Source organism: Rhea americana, unplaced genomic scaffold, assembly GCF_003343005.1.
Source record: "Rhea americana isolate MKP2758 unplaced genomic scaffold, rheAme1 scaffold_2, whole genome shotgun sequence".
Taxonomy (NCBI): Eukaryota; Metazoa; Chordata; class Aves; order Rheiformes; family Rheidae; genus Rhea; species Rhea americana.
The window spans coordinates 4,965,415-4,988,036 of NW_028186149.1; the positions used below are offsets into that span (position 1 = coordinate 4,965,415).

General features: G+C 35.2%; 1 protein-coding gene across 4 annotated transcripts in view; it reads right to left on the reverse strand.

The window, feature by feature from the left end:
* The window catches only part of CGNL1 (cingulin like 1), a 58,608-nt gene that overhangs the window by 35,762 nt on the left and 224 nt on the right, over positions 1 to 22,622 (reverse strand). For 2 of the 4 annotated variants that reach the window (XM_085303353.1, XM_085303350.1), the window contains exons 2-8: positions 13,409 to 15,011; positions 12,959 to 13,053; positions 11,897 to 11,990; positions 10,658 to 10,759; positions 9,703 to 9,851; positions 9,102 to 9,237; positions 5,225 to 5,437 (exon numbers count right to left, since the gene is read on the reverse strand). In XM_085303353.1, the coding sequence (XP_085159479.1) occupies positions 5,225 to 5,437; positions 9,102 to 9,237; positions 9,703 to 9,851; positions 10,658 to 10,759; positions 11,897 to 11,990; positions 12,959 to 13,053; positions 13,409 to 14,998 (2,379 nt within the window). In that variant the 5' untranslated portion in view covers positions 14,999 to 15,011. Of the gene's footprint in view, positions 1 to 5,224; positions 5,438 to 9,101; positions 9,238 to 9,702; positions 9,852 to 10,657; positions 10,760 to 11,896; positions 11,991 to 12,958; positions 13,054 to 13,408; positions 15,034 to 22,622 lie in introns of those variants that run through there. The other 2 variants (XM_085303351.1, XM_085303352.1) reach the window with 2 other exon arrangements.

Genomic DNA, 22,622 nt, shown 5'->3' on the forward strand with positions numbered 1-22,622 from the left:
GAGAAGCCAATGCAGATTTGGGTTTTGGTGCACTTGCACAAACATACATCCCTACCAAACAAATGGAAATGAAAGACCAGAGGAGCTAGAACTTAAAACCTTGCTTTACCACCAAAAATAAAGTCACCAAGTTATATCTTTGGTGTGCTTCTGCAGCATGTTTATTTTTCTAGTTGACAACACAGCTAATATTCCACAATTCATTTAGCATTTCATTTAATAGGTGCCTAAAAAACACATGATGCTATTACCAGACAACTTCCTTTCCATACACAGAACGACAACTTACAGTAAAACAAATCATATCTGTGTCCCAGGTTTTCCATATACACTTCTACAGTGCATGTTTCCAATGTGATGCACCTCTGTGCACCCTCTCTTCCCTCACCTCATTTGTGGTATCACACTGGAAATGGATCAGAAAAATACCTGGATTAAAAACATAACCCAAGAGGCTAGTAAAGGAGAGAAGAAAATAAAGAAATGAGAGAAGTCTTTTTTGTGGTTTTGAATTTGTTTGGTTTTTGGTTTTTCTTTCTTGGTAAGCCAAGTCAATCCACTGTACCACGTGACCTCACAAAAATTTGACAACATGCAAGAACAAGCTACTAAGCAGAACAGGAACTTCCTAAGCTAGTATTGCTACCAGGAGTTTCATATCACAAAGTGGTTTCAGCCTATGTGCAAAGGAGAAATACCAAGTATTGCAGATGGTAAGGACACATGTAAAGACATGGCAGAAACAATGGAAGAAGTGTAAAGAACAGCAATGGAAACCTAAGTACTCCTGTCATCCTTTGGTTCAGCTCTGCCACTAAATCTTTTTAGTATCCCCCAAAGTACCAGTGAACTTTGAAATAAATTACCTTGTGGATGACTTTTGGACCCAGAAACATAGCTTAAGTAGATTACTATTACTCAAACTAACTTAATGGCATGACACTGACTTTTCTTACATGGAATTCAGGTTGTTTATTTGTCCAAAGTGATTAAAACCATAATTTTTTCACTGTTAATGGAGTGCACAAATAAAGACATTCAAGAACTGTTCATATACCTCACTAGATGCAATTTCCATGGAAACACTGGCTTGGACTGGTCAGTCCACTGCCCACTGACTCTATACAGTTTAGATTAGTAACTACCTGGCTTCTACCACACAAACCAAAAAGTGTTATCTCAAAATGGCAGCAGCTGCCTCAGGCCAAGAGAAAAGAAAAATCTGCAAATCCTTGTTCATCTTCTTTAAATCCTTTCCAACTATACTGAATCTTGTTTGAGGTGAGCGTATCAGAATCGGACAGAACATCAAGATGTAGATTCAAGTTAGTTACAGCTATCTATCTATCTATCTAAATATATGTGGGTGTGTACAGGGGTGTAATTATGTTCTTAAATTCAAATAATTCTTATAATTTCCTGCTTTGATTGCTATCAAGCTGATGTTTTTATAGTGTTATCTACTATAATGCCAAGATTTCACCTTAGAGTGGTAGAAGTTAGTCTGGGGACTAAAATTTTAAATATTTTTTCCATATGTATCACTTTATAATTATATACACTAAATTTACCTATCAGTTTATGGACCAAACCTTCGTTTCATACAGCCTCTCTGCAAAGCTTCACAATCAGTTAATGTCTTCACTTTACCCACAATAATTTAGGCACTTAGGCCACCATTACTTGGTTTTGCACAGCATTGTTCTACAATAGCTTCTCACAAGTATGCTAAGCTTAGTTATGTTTCATTTTACATTTAAACTGTATAAGTCAAGCCATATTTACAAGWAAGACATACATAGTATATATCAACATCACTTACAACACTTAAGCTAGTTCTTGTTAATCTTTGCCATTAAGGAAATGGCTTCTGATACATGGGAGATTTTTACTACTAGCTTTGAAGAAGAAACCTGATACTAGCAGGACAGGCAGAAAAGATACAGTATGCACAATCACCTAATACACATCCAAAAAAAGGAAGTTAATCAAAGCTTCTTCTCATCTATGATATTTAATGATATTTAATATTATTTTATTTTAAATAGAAGGAATACATATGTAGCCTGTAATGTGCAGAAGGTAATTATCATCTTTACTGTTCCCACCACTTGCTCTGATAAAATTCCTTCTTCCCTTTAGTCACACCACATGTCTTAACACATGCATATCAGTTATACTTCACATGACCACAAGCTTCATTGCACTCTTCAAGTGTGTTGATAAATGAAACAGCTTCTAAAGTTTGGTTTTTTTGTTCTACCACTTTGTGGATCAGGTCAGAAGTATAATGGACACTGAATAAGTCAGTCAAGGTCAGGCTTAGATAAGCCTCATCAAAGCAGAGGTTTTTAATGTGATGGTTACAGACTTCTCTGAACAATGTCATTTGTGCAGCCTGCTTTTCAAAACAGGTCACAATTTGACAGTGCTGTGCAGTTAGCAACTACACTTTCCTGAGCTGGTATGATTCCAGTGGAATTTGAACAGTACGAACTGCAGTTTGCTGCAACCTTTTACCCACAGTATTGTATTTCAAAAGCTAGTTCCAAATTCTGGTGAAACAACAGCCGTTCATCTACTCTGACAGCAAATTCTCGTTAAGTAGTACAATTCTGGCCTAATGTGTTGGAAGTTCAGATAAAACAATGTAAATTTTTATACTACACTAAAACCAGGAAAGGATTCTTAATTCTTAACCTATAGAACTCGCAGTGATAAACTCATCCCTTTTTAGTTAGTAATAAATTAATAAATGAATGCTTCCCTAAGTTAAAGGCTGTTATTATCCCACAGAGATATGTTATGGAAGCAGAAATTTTTTACTGTTGTTACACGGAAAACAATTTGGCCACAGTTTTATTAACCAAGCATTAAAGAAAGAACAATGCAGGCAGCTCAATGAAAACACAAGCAAATATAAAGCACAAAAATGACTTGGAAAATGAAAATATGGCAAAGAAAATGTAAATCTTAAGATTAATGGAAATAAAACTTAATTCACTATTTATATGCCATTGAGCTTCATATAACAACCTCTCCCTCTCAAAGGAGAAAAAAAAAAAAAAAAGGCACGCTACTATTACCACATCAGTGAGCACAAAAACATAATTGCCTATGAAATATCCTCCTCTGTTCTCTGATCAGATAACCTTGACTGTTTCTAGCAGGATCTGAAACAGACTCATGTGGCATTCTAATCACACAGACCAAATGCTCTCTACAGTATCTGCCAACCTACCTGATGTCTCCAGTTACCAAAAATTTCAGAGTAAACACCAGCACATAAAACGGATAAATTATAGGTCCTATAATTTACATTGTACATAAGATCACAGCAGATCACTCATTACTGTAGAGTCTTTCTCCCTGCAGAGACTAGTTATACTTTTCTCATAGATGAAATACTAAATACAACAACTAATATGAGGCAGCAGGCATATAACTAATGTTGTGCTTTAAAAATCATTAGGATATTAACATGAGAGATAAAAGATATCTCTAAATAAACCAGTTAAGTTTTCCTTAATTTAAGGACGTAAGATCACTTAAAGTAAAATGAGAAGAGCAGAACTTATGCTTAGAGCAACATTAATTAAATTTTACTTTTGAACATCTTATTAAATTTACTATTAGACAATGTTGTTCAAGTAAAGAATAGCTATTTATAACTATCCCTAACCCACAGCAATCCAGTCACAGAGCCATTTCCCAGACTATGTTATTGTTATACCAAACAGACTACTCTTTCATTTCTTGTCAGTTGTAATTACAGTTCCATAATTGAAATACAGTAAATTACCATGCAGTACCTTTGAAAGATGGTTCACTGAGGTTAAGCTGTCACTACAATTACTATATAATAAAAATGATGATTTAAAATGCTCCAGTTTTCTCTCAAAGAAAAAACTATGAATTTAGTTCAAACAGCTCAGATGGGGCAAGTACCCCCAGGATGATATAAACAACAAAATAAATAAATAAATTTAAGCAAAGCCTAACRATCGCAAGTAGAAGAGGCTAAGCTGTATAAAGAACTGCTGCATACGAACTTTAACTACTCAAGAAAAATGCACATTTAAAAACAATTCTTTACAAGAATACTCTTTATCAGAATTCATGATCACACAATATCTACCTAATATTTTCCATGGGAGCTTCATAAAGCTTAAGAAATTTCCTTCAAGTTTAATTTTAGTTCAGTTCTACATTACGTTTTCAGTGATGACTATTGGATACCTGCAACTCAGCTAATACGAAAGAGGTGTGGGTAAAAGATATAAACTAGAACACCAAAGAGGTGTGGGAACAGGTATAAACTAGCGCAAACATTTCTAAGCAGAAAACTAGATCTATAATTTCGACTTTCACATTGGCCAAGGACAGCTTGTTTTTAGAAACTTCCTTAACTATTTAACATGAACATAAAATGAAGAAAGGAGATACTGAAAAGACAAAAATAACTGTCACTATAAAAATAATACTCAAAATGTTTTGAGAACTGTTCCCTGATGAAAATCTTTCAATAAATTGCTAGCTCCTGTCTCTGCAGGGTCAGCTTCATAAAGGACATCTTCTGGAAAACAGTACCAGATATATTCTTTTGCAAATTGTCCCTAAAATTGTCCCCAAAAAAGACTGCCTGATCACATTGAAAAAGGCAATTCTTCCAGTCCTCCTCCTCTCTAGCTTCAGCCACTCACTCCTTGCTGTTTCCTTTGTGCTGGTATTCATTTGACCATTCAGTTAATAAGATCAGCTCAGATCAGAGAGAGGCAGGGAGGAAGGAGTAGAAAGGAAAGAGAGAGAAAATAGAGAAGCCCTGCCAGAAGCTCCAAAACCGCAGTTTCAGGGTCATCAGTGGCAAAGCACAGTAGCACTCTTTAGGCCACTCTCAGTGTTTCAGTCATTCCACACTGTCCAAGACAAGCAAATGATCCTCAGCACCATCCTCGTATCTATTCTCTGTCAAAAGTTTGTGATTAAGCAAAACTAAGCATGTAATAAATAGCTGTTTGAAGAAAAGACAACAACTTCAGCTCTGATAAAGAATCAAAGCACTATATAATTGTATGAAATAAGACTTATTTTCAGCAGCTAAGAAACTCCTAGCCCAAATCTCTACCTATATGCTTTGCCAAGAAAAAATTAGGATTTGAAAGCATGCAGTACACATCATCTGTGATTTTTCCCTGCAAAGATTAACTGTAATTACTTATTTCACCTCTGTTACTTTCTCCAGGCTCTGCTGTAGATCCAGTAATTCTTTATCATGCTGCTCTTTAATTTTATCCATCTCCATGTCATGGCTAGATACTTCTTCTTTTAAAGCTCCTTTTAAAGCTGTAAGCTCTCGCTCTCTCTTTCTCAATATCTCTTCTTGTTGATCTTTTGCCACTAATACTTCTTGCAGATCCTGCTTCATTTGCATCAGCTCCTAAAAAGCATTAAAAACAAAATTAAACACAACTAGCACTAATGACTCCAATAACTGAGCATTAAGGCAACACCTAAGAAGTTTCTTAACAACTGTGCATGTGGCAGTGTGCCAAAACTATTAACATTAACAAACAGATATAGTACTTCCATTCTCAGAACAATTATCTTGTTCATGAAAAATATTAAGTTTCCAGGTACTATTGAGATAACGCTATTTACCGTGGTGTTAACATGATGTTCATGTAAGAAGTACTTCTTAAATTATATAGAGTATAGCTATGATGCAACTCAAGATGTGCTGAGAATAATTCCCAAAGGAAGAATTAACTGTTCCATTTGCGTTGCGGAGAAGAAAAGCATTTCAGCATAAGCCCTGCAAGGCCAACTTTTTTTCTTGTACAACTGATACATCATTTGCAGCTTCTATAGAAAGTTAGGGATTTACTAAAACCCAAGATTGTTATAAGTATTAATGTATAACTGATGCATTATTCAATAGGTCAGTAGATCTGACATCCCAAAACTAAGAAAAGTTTTCATGGTGTGTGTTATACTGTCTGTAAATAAAGCAGGAGTCAAAGTAAGGTTACAAATTAATGTCTCCCTTAGTCTCACCTCCACTGGCTAAGAAAAGCCTTTTTATTTCTCACATTGCAGAAGTGAACCCAATGATAAATCCTTGTTGGCTTTTCCATTGAAAAGAAGAGAGAAAGTTACTGCTGCAAGTTAAAATAGTTCAACTTCCTGAGTGCTGAAGGCAAAACAAATGCTTTCCAACCAAGTCCATGCTCCAAATCCTTTCTCTTCCCATTGTGTTTGCCCTATAAGTCATTTCCCCTCTCCAAATTGCTGGGAAGGAAGYGCAGAGTCAGCAACTCCCCTGTAGACAGCCTTTACTTCTGCTGCACTTGGCTCAGCCCAAACTTCCAGCTGTCTACCATGCAGAGTGCTAGCTTAATACTTAAGATCCTTAACAACTGACAATAAAATCAAATTATGCAGATACAATATCATTAACACATTTTATTGCTTTGTATTTCTGTAATTTTAATTTTGTAGCCAAATTCTTAACCTTTTATTTCAGAAGCATAAACCTAGCATCTTTAGATCTTACCTAGTAATAGGAAAGTTCTCCCAGGGACCTGACAGACACCAGTAACTGTTCTTGGAGAACTCCAAATTTAATTATAGAGTGAAGTATCAGAATGAGAACCCTACAACATGTGCCAGCAAGTTAGGAACAAACAGGGTAAGTATTTTCTAGCAAGCTGTGAGGGTTGAGTGGCTCTGGTAAATTTAGGTACCAAGAATGCAGAGGTAGTATAGACCCTGTTGGAAAGTCAAGGTGCCTTCAGGTATCTGTGATGTGGGGAAAGCTGGCTCATAACTCATCTCTTTCCCATGCTGGTGGAACTTTGCTATATTGAAAACTACAAAACCATGACTTCACATTTAGTAGCACTTTTCAATTAGCTCTGATGTTATAACCTTCATTTGGTGCACTCTTGCTTTCCCTTCCCTCAGTTCTTGTTGTTGGCAGCTGGATAGTGCATTAAGAACTTTTGCCCTCATCTATCATTTGTTTCTGTCTTTTAAATGGGTATTTTTATTACTATTCCCTACATTTAAATCATGCCATGATACTAAACGCATTACTATTTTTTCCTGCTATTCTCAGCTTTTTGAAATTATAGCCTTGCCTGAAAGGAAACAAATAGTTAGAATTTGGTCTTTATTCTTAGATCAATGACAAAATTGTAACTTTAACAAGTCACACTTAGAGAATATGCCATTCTGTATAACTGCATATTTCATTGTGTAAATTAAAATACTGCTTACAGTTGTCATATGGTTTATGTGAGTACCAAATAATTGCTATGAAATTCTTAAATGAACATTGCACAGCCATTGATCACAGGACTAAGGTAAAATCCTGGACCACATATTTTTCTGTTTTTCACTTGTCACTGTAAAATCTATCTTTTCATGTTCAAATCCTCGTGACATAAAGGGAGGAATTCACCTTGAAAAATTACAGCACTGCACATTTGGAGGCACCAGCTACACAGCTTGTGGGCATATTTTTCACGTCTACCAAAAGAACACAAACCAATTTTTAATTCTCACAGGTTAAGCAAGCCATTCTGTCTCTTTCACAGGAAAAAAAAATAGATTTTTACAGGAATTTTTAAAATACCGCATTATATATGAAAAGCAGTATGTTTTCTTTCTGACACAGATTACTTTCACATTCTAAAATACAGCACTGACCAGAAGAATAAATACACATGTGTGTGTATACAGACACAATGTAAAACAGCAGAAGCAGTCATAAAATCATATAGCTTTTAGTATTTCTCAAGCAGTAATCAACTGCACTTTTAGAAAAACATACAAACTTCCCCAGCAGTGAAACATAGYAAGCACACCTAGATCATTCCTGGCAAACATAATACTTTCTGTCCTTAAAAACCCACAATAAAAGGAGTTCTACAACTGGTTATAGCTACATGGCAGCCAGGTTTCAGTGCTTTGTTATCCTTATCACTAGACAAATGTTTTAACATCTACCCCCAAATCCTCATAGATATTAAATCTTTTACCTCTTACTCTATCTCCACACAACAAACTTAATCAATATCTGCTTAATAGCAACATTTTGCATGAGATGTGTGTATGTCTCTCCCCTCACTCCCCATTCACATTAAACAATCCTTCGTCATAAACAATACTTTCCAGTACTCACAATCATTCCAGGTGCTCTCCTACTTACGTGCAATTTTCAACTGCAGTGCCTGAGACTTAAAGACAGTATCACACTTCAAGTCTCATCTACACCAGTTTGCTATTCTACTATGCTGTCTTGCATATAAACATCTTTATTAAAATATTCCTTTGAGTTCGACACTGTTTTACCTTTTTGCTCCCTATTTTTAATTTGAACATTTAACTTCCATGTCCTAAACTAATTCTTTGCACTAGTCTTAACAGAAGTTCATCCTGTTGCTATTAAAAACTATCAAGATAATTTTGAATTTTGATAGTTTTTGAACCATTATGCACTGATGCACCAATATCCACAAATATAATAAAGCCTGTTCTCTATTTCATCATCAGTTAAAATAATTACTACTACCAGGGCAACAGCTGATTCCTATTGCATTCCAACATGACAGAAAACTCTTCTGTTTCTTTTCAGATGCTGTCCCTTCTCTTCTCTCCCTAGTCTCATCAATAAACAGTTAACAATGTAGAGATTGCTTGGATGAGTTCTTTCAATTTTCTTAGTGGAATCTCATCTGGTGTTGCTAATATGCACACCTCTACCGTTTCTAAATGTTCTTGAACATGGTATTCCCTCTTCTGACCAAAATTCTTTTTGTGAAAACAAACAGCAGCAGCATTGGATAACTGTTGTCCCTCTTCCATACATTATTTGTTCTCCTTCTCTGTAAAATTGTAAGAATTATACATTGTATTCTTTTTAGTGCTGATTTAGTTATTTTAACAAGCCCTCTTAAGTCACTTACTAATGTTAAATTACTTTGGACAGATCAAATGGGAAAGGCTAAATCATGTCTTTCTTCTACTATATCTCAATTCCCACTTTTTGTACATATTTTGGACCTTTGGATCCTTTTTCTAGTACTTTTTTCACTAACCTCAATCAGAACTTCTTTCTCCCCTTCACCAGTATGTTTTGCATTATCCAGTTCATCATGCATCTCAGACAGCTGGTCTTGAAGATCTCTAATCTCAGTCTGGTATTGTTCCTGCTCCATCTTCACTTGAAAAAGCCTAATCAGAAAAAACAATAACAACMACCACCACCAGGTGTTTTTTAGTTTATAGAAATGCTGATTCGTTTTTCCAAGTGCTAAAAAAGATACGGGTACCTATTCCCATGTTCTCCACTAGGTACTGGGATAGAATCAGGCAAATCAATGACATGTCAGAGGGGTAAAAATGAGAACTCTTTTTAATAGATAATTAAATGCATACAGGCAACATCTTGACTACAGTGCTCAAGTGTTTCTGTATTTTAAAGACCAAACTATACATTATGACCATGGAATATTAAAAACAATTCACATTTAGGAAAAAACTATAAATTCAGCAATCTTGCTTTTACTTCAAGAAATTCTAAAAAATACTCAATTTTTAAACAGCTGAAAGACTTCCTATAGTAAATGCCACTTTGTATAATTYCATTCATCTAAACATTTTAAGAAAAGGAAAATAAGTTTTCTAGAACAAACTTACTCCTCTAGGTTTTGTCTAAGTTCCTTCTCACTTTCCTCCAGCTGCTTTTTTAAGGCATCTTTTTCACATATATTTTCATCAAGTTGCAACTGAAGTTCTTTCAGGGTTGCTCGTGTAGCATCTCTCTCTTCTTTGGCATTTTGCTGATTCTAAATTGTGTACACCAAAAGTTAAGCAAAATAATAAAGTAAGCGTAAAGAAATAAAAGGATCATTTATTATGATATAAAAATAGCCATTTCTAGACTTTGTTATTTTCACCTGTAAAATTTTTTTTATTAAGTTATGACTATTAAAACACACAAAGCACAGCTTTTGGATTTTTATGAGAAACAAGAGAAGTCTCTTCAGAATTAACTAAAGAGTTTCAAGTATATTGATTCTTATCACAGACTCAGAAAGGAAGTCATCTGTCCCTCTCATGTCTTTAAAGCATGGTTGTAATCAGTTACTTTGCATTCATTACTGAAAATTAATGCTGTAATCAATAAACAGCAGCTACATAAGTAATACCGTTTGTCTCCTATTCCATATATGTCTCCCTGCAGTCAACAGATTTTAACATCCACCTCTGCAGATATTTAAGAAAATTTTTGAACATGTGCCTATTATTTTTATTCATGGCTCCAAACTCCCTCTCAAATACTATTAAGAAAGAAATTTCTTAAAAAGGGTAACTATGCTATGAACAGTTATACTATCTAAAACTTACCAGTTACCCCACAGGATGTTTTAGACTCAATGCAACAATTACTATGTTCCAAACCCTTAACTACATAAGCAACAACAGTTACAAAGCATTCCCAATATGAAGTCTCAAACAGAATACTTAGTAAAAATTGAACAAAATGTATCATTTTCTTCTGTACAAGATTCAGTTGATTCATCAGTTTTCACTTATTTAGAGAAGCATATTTGAAATATTCAAAAGCTTTCTAACAACAAAAATGCAGTACCCTGATTTCTAGATCCAGTTTTTTCTGCAACTCTTCCACTTTCCTTTCAAGTTCTGTTTTTTGTTCCGACAAAGCTTTCATTTCAGCTGAAGAATCAGAAACCTACAATTAAATAGAGATGCTTATTCCAACAAATTCAAGACGTTTTCTGACAATCCAAATAAAACAAAATCTAAAAAAAAAACATAAACAAGTCTTACGAAGTACTGATTGCATCAACTGCCTGAGCTTACCTGGGAGTTTTCATATTGGTCAAGCCAAGCTAATATTTTTAAAGAAACCATGACTAGATTTTCGCATAACTTCTTAGTAACTGTTCAAAGCATGATACCAATAATATAGAAAATACTGCAAAGCTTAAAAAAAAAAATCAAACTAGGTAACATCTGAATTAAACCACTAATACTTGGGGCCAAATTTCACTTTGTGTGTGTCTGTCTGAGGACAGATTTTCTGTTCTTTGTAATTATTCACGTTTTATATTTTTGTTTTCATTCCTTATAGCCCAAGACAAAATAACTTGGAAAAATAAGCACTGAGTCTTTTTTATGCTATCACTGTAACAACTGAGAATTTCTTCACTTTTTTCTTATTTTTCTTTTCTTTTCTTTCTTTTTTTATTTTAAGAACTGAAAAATCAGTGCATCACTTAGCAGGAAATAACTTTTTAAACTTTTTAACAGGTAGATTGTCAAAGGATGTTATTGTAACATGGCTTTTAAATAGCATCCTAGATTACTGCTTTTTTAACATTACCCACTGAAATACCACCTCCTCATATGTACCTRTTTTCATCATTATAATGAGAAAATGCTCCAACATTATTTTTAAAAGCTATGTATTTTAGCTTTTTCTTTGGTTCAATCACCCTTTGATGTAAAAGATTTATTTTTAAGTTTTCATCTCTTTCTTAGTCTAATATGTAGAAGCAAAATGAACCTTGAGATAACCCTCATGGCAGATTCCTTTACACTCTTTGTTAGCTGTTACCAGAAAGTTTTCTCACAAGGCTGATTCTGTAAAGAACTAAGTGCAATATTATCATTAATTTATACTACTGAGGGACTACAAGAACACTTTCACTGAAATCAGTGATGGGATTCAAAWTTTTGAAGCCAAACGTGTTTAAGCAATCCTTGTAAGAGATCTGCAAAGCATCTGAAGTAAATTGCCAAATTTAGACAACCTAAAGGTCTATGTTTGAACACTATGAAACAAGCCAAACAATTAATTATTTACCTGTGCATTTCCAGCAGCTCTCGACTTTAAAGTCTGAATCTTCTCAAAAACCAAATTGACTTTCCTCTTTGTGGCATCATCATTATCAGCACTTCTGAAACAGACACAGTGTAAGTGTGCAAAGACATGACCAGACGCTATTTTGGCAGAAAGAAAATAAATTCAAAGTATCCAAACTATTTAAAATTACCACCACAAAAATCTACTACAAACAAATCAGAAATTATCTTAACCATGACCTCATTAAATCATCTAAAAGAAGGTTGTTAAAATTTTTAATTGCAAATGTTTCCCCCCCCCAAAAAAAAAAAGAAAATAAAATCACTGAACTCTTTAATTACAAATCTTTTCTACAAGATGATGGCTGTGAAAAGACAAGTATTCAGCATGTATTATTCAAGAAACATACTGAAATTAAAAGTAATTACTACTAGGTTCTTCAAGTCTTGACTACTGCAGCATAAAATGTCTCTTAAACAGCTGCCAGAAAGTGCTACATCAGTAAAAAAACTTCAAGGATGCACAGAAATTTAAGTGCATCACATGTATTTTATTCATTTGTCCTTCCTTCCTTCCTCATCTTTATGTAAGTTATCATTAGAAACACAATAATAATAATAATAATAAGGTACAGGTGGAGAAAGGATTCAGTGCACAACAACAAGAGAAATTCTGTCAAACTAAGAAATACAGGCATTTTTTTTAAAAGGAAGCTTAATTTTTTTTTTCTAACTGCTTAGCTCATATGAGGTACAATTCAAACTCTTCACGAACCTGCTTATCACAGGAAGTTCATCTCCAAAACAATTTAAAAGAAAAAGTCAGATCCTGATTAACAATTACCTTTAATCAGATACGTAACAATACCTCATGTAGGTCCTAATTGCATGGGTACGTCAAGATCCTACAGTCCTTAAAGGACAAAGCTGAGATACACAATTATGGAGTAGTCATTTCATTTAGTTATAGTTTTGATTTTACAGTTTTAAATCCTAAACATAGTAGAAAATAAACGTTGAGAAGATACAATTTCCTCCGTAGGAGCTAACTATGTTTACTAACCCTTCTTTAAGGTAATTATAAAGTATCTGCTTAGCTGTCTCTTCATTTGTTTGCTGTGCAAGATCTTGCTGGCCTTTTAAGAGATCAGGAGTTGCCTGAAAGAAAAAGATAAAATGTCAAAAAAAACCCATCCATATAAGGGTTTACAGTCAAAAGTCTCTGTTCTATTCTATTATGAAGAAATATACTTACTGTGGACCTCCTTGTCCCCACCATATTCATTCACTCAAACAAAAATGAGACTGCTTTCGAAAACGTTTTCTACAGCCTCATCCAGGGGATTACTTTTAGTATTTAAAATTCTCCAGAACAATCTTGCTATCCCATTCAGAAGTATTACATGATGGGAGATTGCTCTAATGAAGAACAGAAAAATACGCATCTAACAATATGAGAGCTTTAGTATACTCCAGCACAAAATACAACTTAAAAGAGTAAATTCAAAATTACCTGTATACTGGGGATGGATGAAAATGTTTTTACAGAAATCTTCTTGGCTCCTGTATCTTGTGGAACTGTAAATCGGTTTGGTAACAACAGAGTAGAAGTTACTGTTTTAACTTCCTCACTCTTACTCTGTCCTGGGAGTGTAGATGACCTAAACATGAAGCTCTCAGTACTAGTTCTATTTTGCTTATGATACTGCAAAGAATTGAAATGGCTGTTTTGAATGTCTTTTTCAGGCATTTGCAGTTTTCCAGTACTTTGAGACAAACTTTTCATCTCTGTAGAAGGCAGCTTCTGATCTGTAGGTAACTGCTTATGAAGGCAAACTTCAGATGGTCTTAGCAAGTGCTCTGTTGACTTACCCAAGCTTTTACTGAATTCATGTAAATAATTTGAATTTACCTCAAGACCTAATGACAATGCACTATCAACACTTCTTGATCTTTTACGATCGTCTGGATGAATTTTATTCCTTTTTCCCATCCTGCCTCTTCTCTGAGGACCAACTTTCTTATCAAACTTTTCAATTAGCTGATCTACTCCTGGAAGTGAACCAGTGTCAATATCACGGCCAGTTCCAGGCAAAAATGGAATATACCTTCTGTTTTCATGCCGATTAACATTGTCTGCATAGATGGCATACTCCTGATCATCAAGTAAAAATTTGTACAAGGAGTTTGCAGAAGTGGGAGTAGCTGAAGAGGATGATGATCTTCGTGAGTCACCTAAAACTGGCCCAGCTGAATCTTGTCTGCGGAAAGGAAGAACATCTGGTCTAGGTTTCCTTGTTTCCATATGAGCAATAGGACTAAAACATGGGGATCCCCCTGCAAATGAAAAYGAATCTGAAACATGCATTTCATTGGAAGTGATCACATTACTGGGACAATCCAGTGTCTGCTTATTTTGGTCTTCCAGTGACCTGTTCAAGTGCAATTTTTTTGCACTTGCTTTGGTTGACTCTTCAAGACAGGGATTTGTTTTCTGCAGGGACACTACTTTGGATGAGGAAATCCAAGGCCTTGCTTCAGTTTTACCTTTATCTGCAAAAGATTTAGATTTACTGCACATAGAAGATTGGTAAGTATCCAAGTTCAAGTTATTTTTTTCAGGATCATAAGGCTGTAAAAGCTCAGGATGTCTTTGAAAGTTCAACAAATTGGAGGATTTCAGTGTCCCATCTTTAAAATTCAATATTCCATTTTCTTTTTCATCCATATTGGTTATCTTTAGGCTTTTAAACATACAGGGTTGCACATGCTGTGTTCCAGGAAACTTTGTGTGCTCACTGTTTTTGTCCTCCAACTGAAAAGCAGTATTAGAGTCTGTGGCTGGCCTACTTAGAGTCTGAGAAATGACTTGCTGTCCTTTTCCAGATGGAGAAGAATTTTCYGAAAAACATCCTTCTGTATTGTTTAGTACTATGTAAGGATGTCCATCAATTCCTTGGACTCTAATACTGACACCATAAGACCCTGCCTTAGAATTTTGTGCAGTGCTAGTTTTCTGAGTCTCCTCATTGGCAASTTCAAGAGAAACTTCATAGTCCTGCTGCACGTGCTTAAAACCAGCAATATATGGCTCCATGATCATCAAAGGATTATAGCTGTGCAGAAAAAAAACACATTTTAATTAAGTTAATTGTTTAAAATTCTTTAGCTAATTTTTAATTGCTTTATTCAGCTATTTAGTGTGACTATGAAAATTAAGTGACGTGCAGTGAAATGAATACACAAGCTCAAAGTGAACACATCGTGAATCAAAGACCAACAGCTGACTGACAGATTCTGGGTCAATGACTTCTTATGAATGCAAATGTTATGAAGTAACAATGGTGCAATATTACCTGCATATAGCTGCTGCTAGTTGCCTTGGAATCAGAGTATTACAAATTCAAGCAAAAAAAAATTTTTTTTTTGAGTTAATACATCTTTTATTTTGGGCATCTCTACTGAAAGAGCGTACCTTCACAAGCCAAAGGTCATTTTACAGCCAGTCACTAGTATCAGCCACGCTTACATCTAATGTAAGCACAGGATAGTAAAACAAGCAAGCAGTTTCAGGTTACCAGTTCAAGGTAACTAAAGCACTGCAAGGAAGGTCAATATCCTTATGCCTCTAAGTTGTGCTTTTTATCTTCTTTTTTCAACTTTTGTTTTCAGAAATGGAAATGTGTCACTGTTTCCTCTAACATTGTCTCCCCATGTCCTCTAGATCCTTTTATGTCACCATCATATTTTATATTAAAAATACTATTTGTTTCTAAGCACATGTGAAAATAAATTTTTCATCTATTATTGTCACCCGTAATCATAAACCATCCTACAAATTAATTTAACAATCTGATTGTGGGCTTTTTGTAGAAAACTCCAGCTGGATGTTTTAAAACAGATACTTCATTGAGCAACAGTACTAAAGTACTAAAAATATTTTTAGTATTTCCAAAGCTGATAGTTCATTTTTCAGGAAAAAACAGAAATGCTAATTCAATGCTGTATGTGCCAAAACTGTTTCAAATCTAGAAAACAATCACTTAAACCCCACTTCCACTTTAAATACTAAATCCTGTTCATTCGTTCTTTCTGTAGGCACTGTTTTTGTGGGTGGTTTTATATCACTGATAGTTGTGTATTACGAGCAAACAGCCAACTGGTTAGTTACTCGCAGCAGAGGTAATGTGGCAACAGTTGGAGCTGTGTCTATAGAAGAGTGGAACAGAAGAGGGTGACAGACTGATATCAAACTTGGAAGGAGTTTTGAACTAAGCTGGAAACTTCAGTAATTACTGCAGCCTGACAACCAGATCACTAAAAAAGGTGAATAACTGACATCCAAGGGGAAACTGAAACGGTAGTATCACTCTTTAAAAACTAAGCCTCTGTAGCCTGTTCCATTCTTCTTATGTATCTCAGCATGAACCATCTCCCTCAGATACTCTAACCAGCAGCAAAATTATTATTTTCTCATATTGAATTTAAAAACTTCACTTGATATAATAACATGCTAGTCTCCAGCCAATTCTTCTTCTTTCTAACATGTCAGCTCCCCTGGAAAGCTTTCTCCTCTCCCTGAAAAACAACCCCAGGCATTCCTCAGCTGCAAATTCCCTTCATCTGAAGGAATCAGCATGTTCTCCTCAAGATATGAGGATAGACATCGATTGTTTCAATGAAAGGGGGCAGGGAGGTCTAGATCCCTAGATACAAAAACATTTGGTAAACTAGTTATCACAAAGGTTCACTTCACTTAGTAGAAGGAAATAAAATAGATGCCATGAATCTGATCTGAATCTGTAATTTCCTGCAGTAGGAAGAGAAACAGAACAAAGAAAAGTGCGGAAGAGCCAGCAAAGGCCGAGGAAACGTGCAGAAATGAAAGAGGAAGCACAATGGAAGGAAATACAAGTACCAATGCACTTCACTGTCCTAGGTCTCCATTCCGTAAGTTTCTCTGTACTAGTCAACCTTCTTTTCTGATTAGTTACAGTATCTCACATTAATTACACTGTTTCTGCGAACAGGCAGAGGAAAAAAGGGCAAATAGCAGAGGCTGATTTTAACCACTCAAGAATCAATGAAGAGACCTCCATTGATTCATTGCATTTTTGACCAGCACATTGAAATCTGCTATGGTGCTGCACTGATGCTGGCTAAGACAGCAATGGAAGAAAAACCGATAACGCTGTACAGAGCTGTCTTACAATTTTGTAGTTGCCCCACCGTGTAAGTCTTTGTAACTTAAAAAAGACATACACTGTAAAGGAAACAGGCTACACAAATCTAATAAACGGTTTTGCTGAAGCTGGAAAAAAGAACGCAGGCTCTCCACTCTGTTCTTTAAACTATAGAGTGGATCCAAATTAACAGTTCTTTTTTTCCCCCCAACAGAAATATCAATGTCTAGGTATAACTTTTTGTTTCAAAAGTAACAAAAATGAAGCAGTTTAAAAAATTCCTAAGTGCTTTTGAATAAAATAAACATTTTGAAGCTTTATTCAAACATTTTTATAAGATGTTGATCTAGAGTTATTACTACAGATATATTATAAAATATTCACATCATTACTACTTTTAGCAAAACAGCAAATTTAAAAATAAGTTTTCTCATTTTTTTTTTAAATCTAATCTCTACGTTTTTCTTGGGGAAAAGAAAAAGAAAGAAAAGAAATCCATATCCCCAAGGCATGATCTAAAGTTCTAAAACAGTAACAACTTCTTATTTTTTTCAAAACCAGAAAAATGATCTTCAGTACATCTAAAAAAATTAGTACTACAGCTACTGTTACAGCATATACTTTATATGAACAATTACATCATTAGTTAAAATTCAGATTCCATTAATTAAATCCATCTTTCGATGCTAAACTAAATTTAGACTCCAATATTAAAAAAAAAAAAAAAAAAAAAAATCCCACTTTACATTCCAGTTCACATAGTGACAGAAATAATTTGCCATGCTGAGTCTGAATGTAAAAAGATGCACTCTGTTCTGGCTAGGCCTGATCATAGCTCAAAACCACTGAGAAGAAAAAAAATATTCATTCATAATTTTAATTTTTGAAATATGTATTTGTTATCAACTATTTCACCACTGAACTTTCTGGAGATATACTCTGTACCTTACTCCTTCCTTGCTTCTTCCATTTTCAGGTGTTCTAACAGTTCTTCATGTCCTCATTCCCAAATGTCTTTCCCATATATAACTCACTTAAGCATTAGCACCACAGCAATCAACGTATCTTAAAAAGGATTTAAAAGCGAAAACTTTGAACTAACTCTAGGGTTGTTCTTTTCTCCCTCGTATTTTTCAACTCAGACCTATTACAGAATTTTTACTGGATAAAAGCACTACAGCAGAAATAGAGTACGTACTTTAAACATAAGAAGTAAGTCTATATTATAATGGTATGTTGGACAATGTATTATGTTGACTGATACTGCCATTCAAACTGAACAGACTAAAATCGACAAGAAAAACCACTGTGGTTCAGAAAATGTCTACTAGTCCTGCCATTCAAATATCTGGAGACTTTACCTACGCTTCATATTTTGTTAGATGTCAAGCCACACTAGATAACATCCCACAAACTACGTATTATTAAAGTGTCCTTTTTACTGTATATGAAAACAGCAAAATATATCTCAGGCTTTGGCAGGCATGCATCAACAGATTAAGAGAAGAGGCCTGAAGCTATTACTCTGCTATCTGCCTGCCCCACTCCTCAGATGGATGTAATCATCTCAAAAACAGAGGCCTTTGAATCATTCATGAATCTACGTCTTAGCCACCAAAATTTTCAGCCTGGCAGGCTAAGGTAAACGCAATCAGTCAGACTCGTTTTCTGTACTACAAATGACTAAAATTCTGATACRTGACAAAGGGGAGGAGCTGGCAGCTGGGTGCACTGGCAGCTACAACTGTCTGCTTTTAATCCTCTTTAAATCTGCTGCAGCCCTCAAATTTTGTAAGAGAACAGTTTGTTTACTGTTAGTGTTATGAAAAGAGGTTAGATACTTTAACGGTATTTAAAGAGATTTTCCCTATTTGCGGGGCTGCTTATTGTCTCCTCGTATTTACTTGTTTTTAACAGAGGGAGATAAATTCAAAGACAGGGATTTCTGCCATACCAACTACTTGTTAAAATTAGAGTCTTGTTAGTAATTTTATTTGCAGTCTCAAAAGAGTTTAAGAAAAAACAAAGAAAAAGAGATGTGATTTTCAGAAAATACAGAAGCAGTAATTCTGCAAAAATTCTTAATTAGTTAAAAGAACAGTCTTTCTATTATTTTAGAAAAACATTTTTTATCTTCTATTTGTGAAGTAAACGTTATCACAACAGCTTGTACCAATTAAGCAGGACATAAGAAATAACTACTTTAGCAAATAATTTTCTTTTGAAAATTCCATTTGCTAAAATGATAGAGAAATATTTATAGTCAAGAACATATAACCACCAATAACTTTCTGAGCTGAAAGTTCAGCTGCAATTTAGAACAATGAAGGTATGTTGCCATCTCATTGGTAACCTTATCTGCTGTTCACAGCAAGCCAAATTTTACTGAGCAACAGTTTCACCTGAAAACTTGAGAAGAGTCCAGGAAAAGAAATAGCCTGACTTTCTACAGCTACACRGTATTAACTTAAGCAGCTGGATTTACTAAATCACCAAGCTCAGTAAATCCAGTCATTATTTCAAGGAAGTTTAAAAGAACACCGAATTAAAGATCCAGTCAAAAAACCTAGTCAGACACAAGCAAAGCAAACTTACTCTGCTAGGTAATGCACAGTTCTACAGGTATCATTCATTGGACAGGATATTCCCTGAATACCTACACTTTTTTTAAATTCAGACAAAAAGTCATTTTCAATCAAATACCTCCCTGAAAACTGGCAAGAGCTGAAAGAAACAGACTTCAAAAATGAATTTTCCATCAGTTCAGCCTGAGCTTGCAGGTCTTTGTATCTATACAGACATATGAGACCATTCCTCACTTTGAAACCTAGTGAAAATTGCGTGCAGTTCCTGCATGATCACACACACTGCCTCACTAGACTACCGGATCAAGTTGCCTAAAAATTTGGAATATGTTGGTTTGAATGATACTTTACTTCAACTTCGCATTTTCCCATTCGACTTCAAACACCGCAGGCCACAACGTGCTGCCCCAAAAGCCATAGTTCTGGCACCCCACTGCTCTCAGCTGCACATTKCCCCCAGCTCCACTAATGATAGTGTCAGCTACCGTGCAGCTACACGGCCACCCAGATCACCTTTACTGATTCAACAAAATATGGACAGTTTTCTATCAGATCAGTGAGTAGGGCACCAGGGGATGATRGAATCATCTACTTCATCAGCAAAACTGATTCAGAACAGCCTGAGGCCAATCACAAAATCACAAACTGAATTCTTGTTTTAGTTCCTTTTTCAGGGGATAGAAACTAAGCATTCCCACAAACAAAAGATTGCCTTGGAAAGCTGCTTAGGCATTTGGGTTTAAGTATTTCTTTTCAAAAATTCTTTTTCATAAAGGGTCTTAAATATTCATTTTTTAAAAGAAAATATTGCCCTCCAGTGCATATAAAAGTCCCATATTTTATCACTCTTCAGAAGTGGCTTCATTTTTCTTAACAAATTTTTCTGGCCAAAAATAGAAACCCTGCTTTCTTTTTATAAAAATAACTTGTCAGGAGAGGGTCTCATGTCTGAAAACCCAACACTCTACATTGCGAGGCACATTATTCTCTAACGGGTTGTTCTTCAGTGGTGATATGATACTTTACAAACTACCATGGGAGTGGAACACTGAAGGTTTACGAGGTCAAAAACATTTTTAAATGCCTGCAAAACATGTCCTTTCACAGCTTTTCACCTATTTAAAAGCTAGCTACCAGTAGTTATTTGAGATCCTGCCTTACAAGAAAGAAAATCTCTGTAATTTGGAAATCCTACTGCTCTCCTTGCCAATAAGTGCTGAAAAGAGTGCCTCTGAGAAACATATTCCTGTCCCAGAGATGTCCCTTCTCCCTGGCAGCTCTACAGCACTCCTGACACTACAGCATCAGAGAGGCAGAGAATTGCAGCYGCTCATCAGCAACAGTTCTTCCCTAGCCAAATCTACAAGCTAGGCTTATCAAAAAATGTGGCTTTCCAAATCCCACGCCTAGTATATGCAGCTTGCTCAGCAGTCCCCTGCCTCATGCACCCTCAGGACCAAGTGTGCCTCTAACACATCCGCAGTAAAGCACCCCGCACTCTTTCTGCTTCCAGCATGTGGGCTGACTAGTTTTTCTAGCGCTGAATAGCCAGCAATATTATATAAACAAAGATGTTGATCAGCATTTGGGGGCAGTAGCAAATATATTCCCTGGCCTCCTTCTTGAGCCACAGATCTTTCATAAGCATTGGCCCACACAAATGTGTATGTTCCTTAGCATAAGTGCACCAGCCTTCTCTCACATACAGAAATATGAAAAAAAATATAAAGAATCTCGCTTTTCCACTTTTTCGATTGCACTAGGATAATCATCTCTTGTTGACAGAAAATAGAAACTCCTTTGTCTCCAATATCATAATCCTTAAACTCCTAAAACGGAACCAGGCAAAGATTCTTCAGTAAAGCAAGATCAGGGCATACCAGTATTTTCCAGAATTTGTGTAATTCCAAAATTTTCAAGTTACTAAAGGCTAACTGATCAAATTACATTTTCATTCCATGCAAGTTACTACCAAAACACACACACAAAGATGAAATAATTTGCTGMCCATACTACTTAATCAGTGATTTAAAACTGGACTTACTATACTGGATTAGATTTCTAATCAATCAAGAACAGTATTCCACCTCTGAAAGTAATTATCCCTCTTATGACAGAAGAGTTTATTTGGCACTGGTGAAAAATATGATGGAAGAGACAACTGATATATTCATGGAATGTTGATTTAGGAGTATAATTCCTTCTTGTCTCTTGTATTAATCAATTGGTATACTTACTAGCAACAAATACCTTAAGGTACAAGATTTGAATAATCTAATCTTGACAGGTGAACAAAACTACTGTTAACTTTTAAAACTCAGGCACAGCATTTAAATGTCAGATGACTTTGTAAATCTGATACAACGCTATTTAGGCACATGTTTGAAACCCATAGGCGGCCTACTATCAAAGACAACTCCACACAACATTTCATCTAAGTCTATGTAGCACTAACTTAAAATCTTAAAAGCTTTTATTATATCTCTACCCACACATTCCCCTTTGAAGGCTCTTTCAGAATGTCACTCATCTAATAGTTGACCATCTTCCAAATTCATTTATTAATAATGTATAAATATCTGGTTTCTTTGTGTGCTACTAATTTAATCAAATGTCCTTGCCCTCATTTTATTTAGCTCTTTATCTAATGCTTGATCTTGGACTGATGAAAAAGAATATGAAAGCTGTAGAATTAAAACAGAAAAATTTATCTTACACAGCTTTATCCATACTTCTTTTCTTTAAGAAAGAGCAATGTAACAATGTATGGATGTTTACTCCAGGTTTTTCACACATGCACAGAAAAATGTCAGGAAGGAACTATAAAACTTGTCCTCCAACCTTACATAAAATTGAGCWTGCTCTCCAAGCTAAGAGATTCTCTGTGCAGCTGACTATTCAAAAAGCAGCAGCTACCTCACACAAAGACAACCCATGTGTTAGGTAAATAATAAACGAC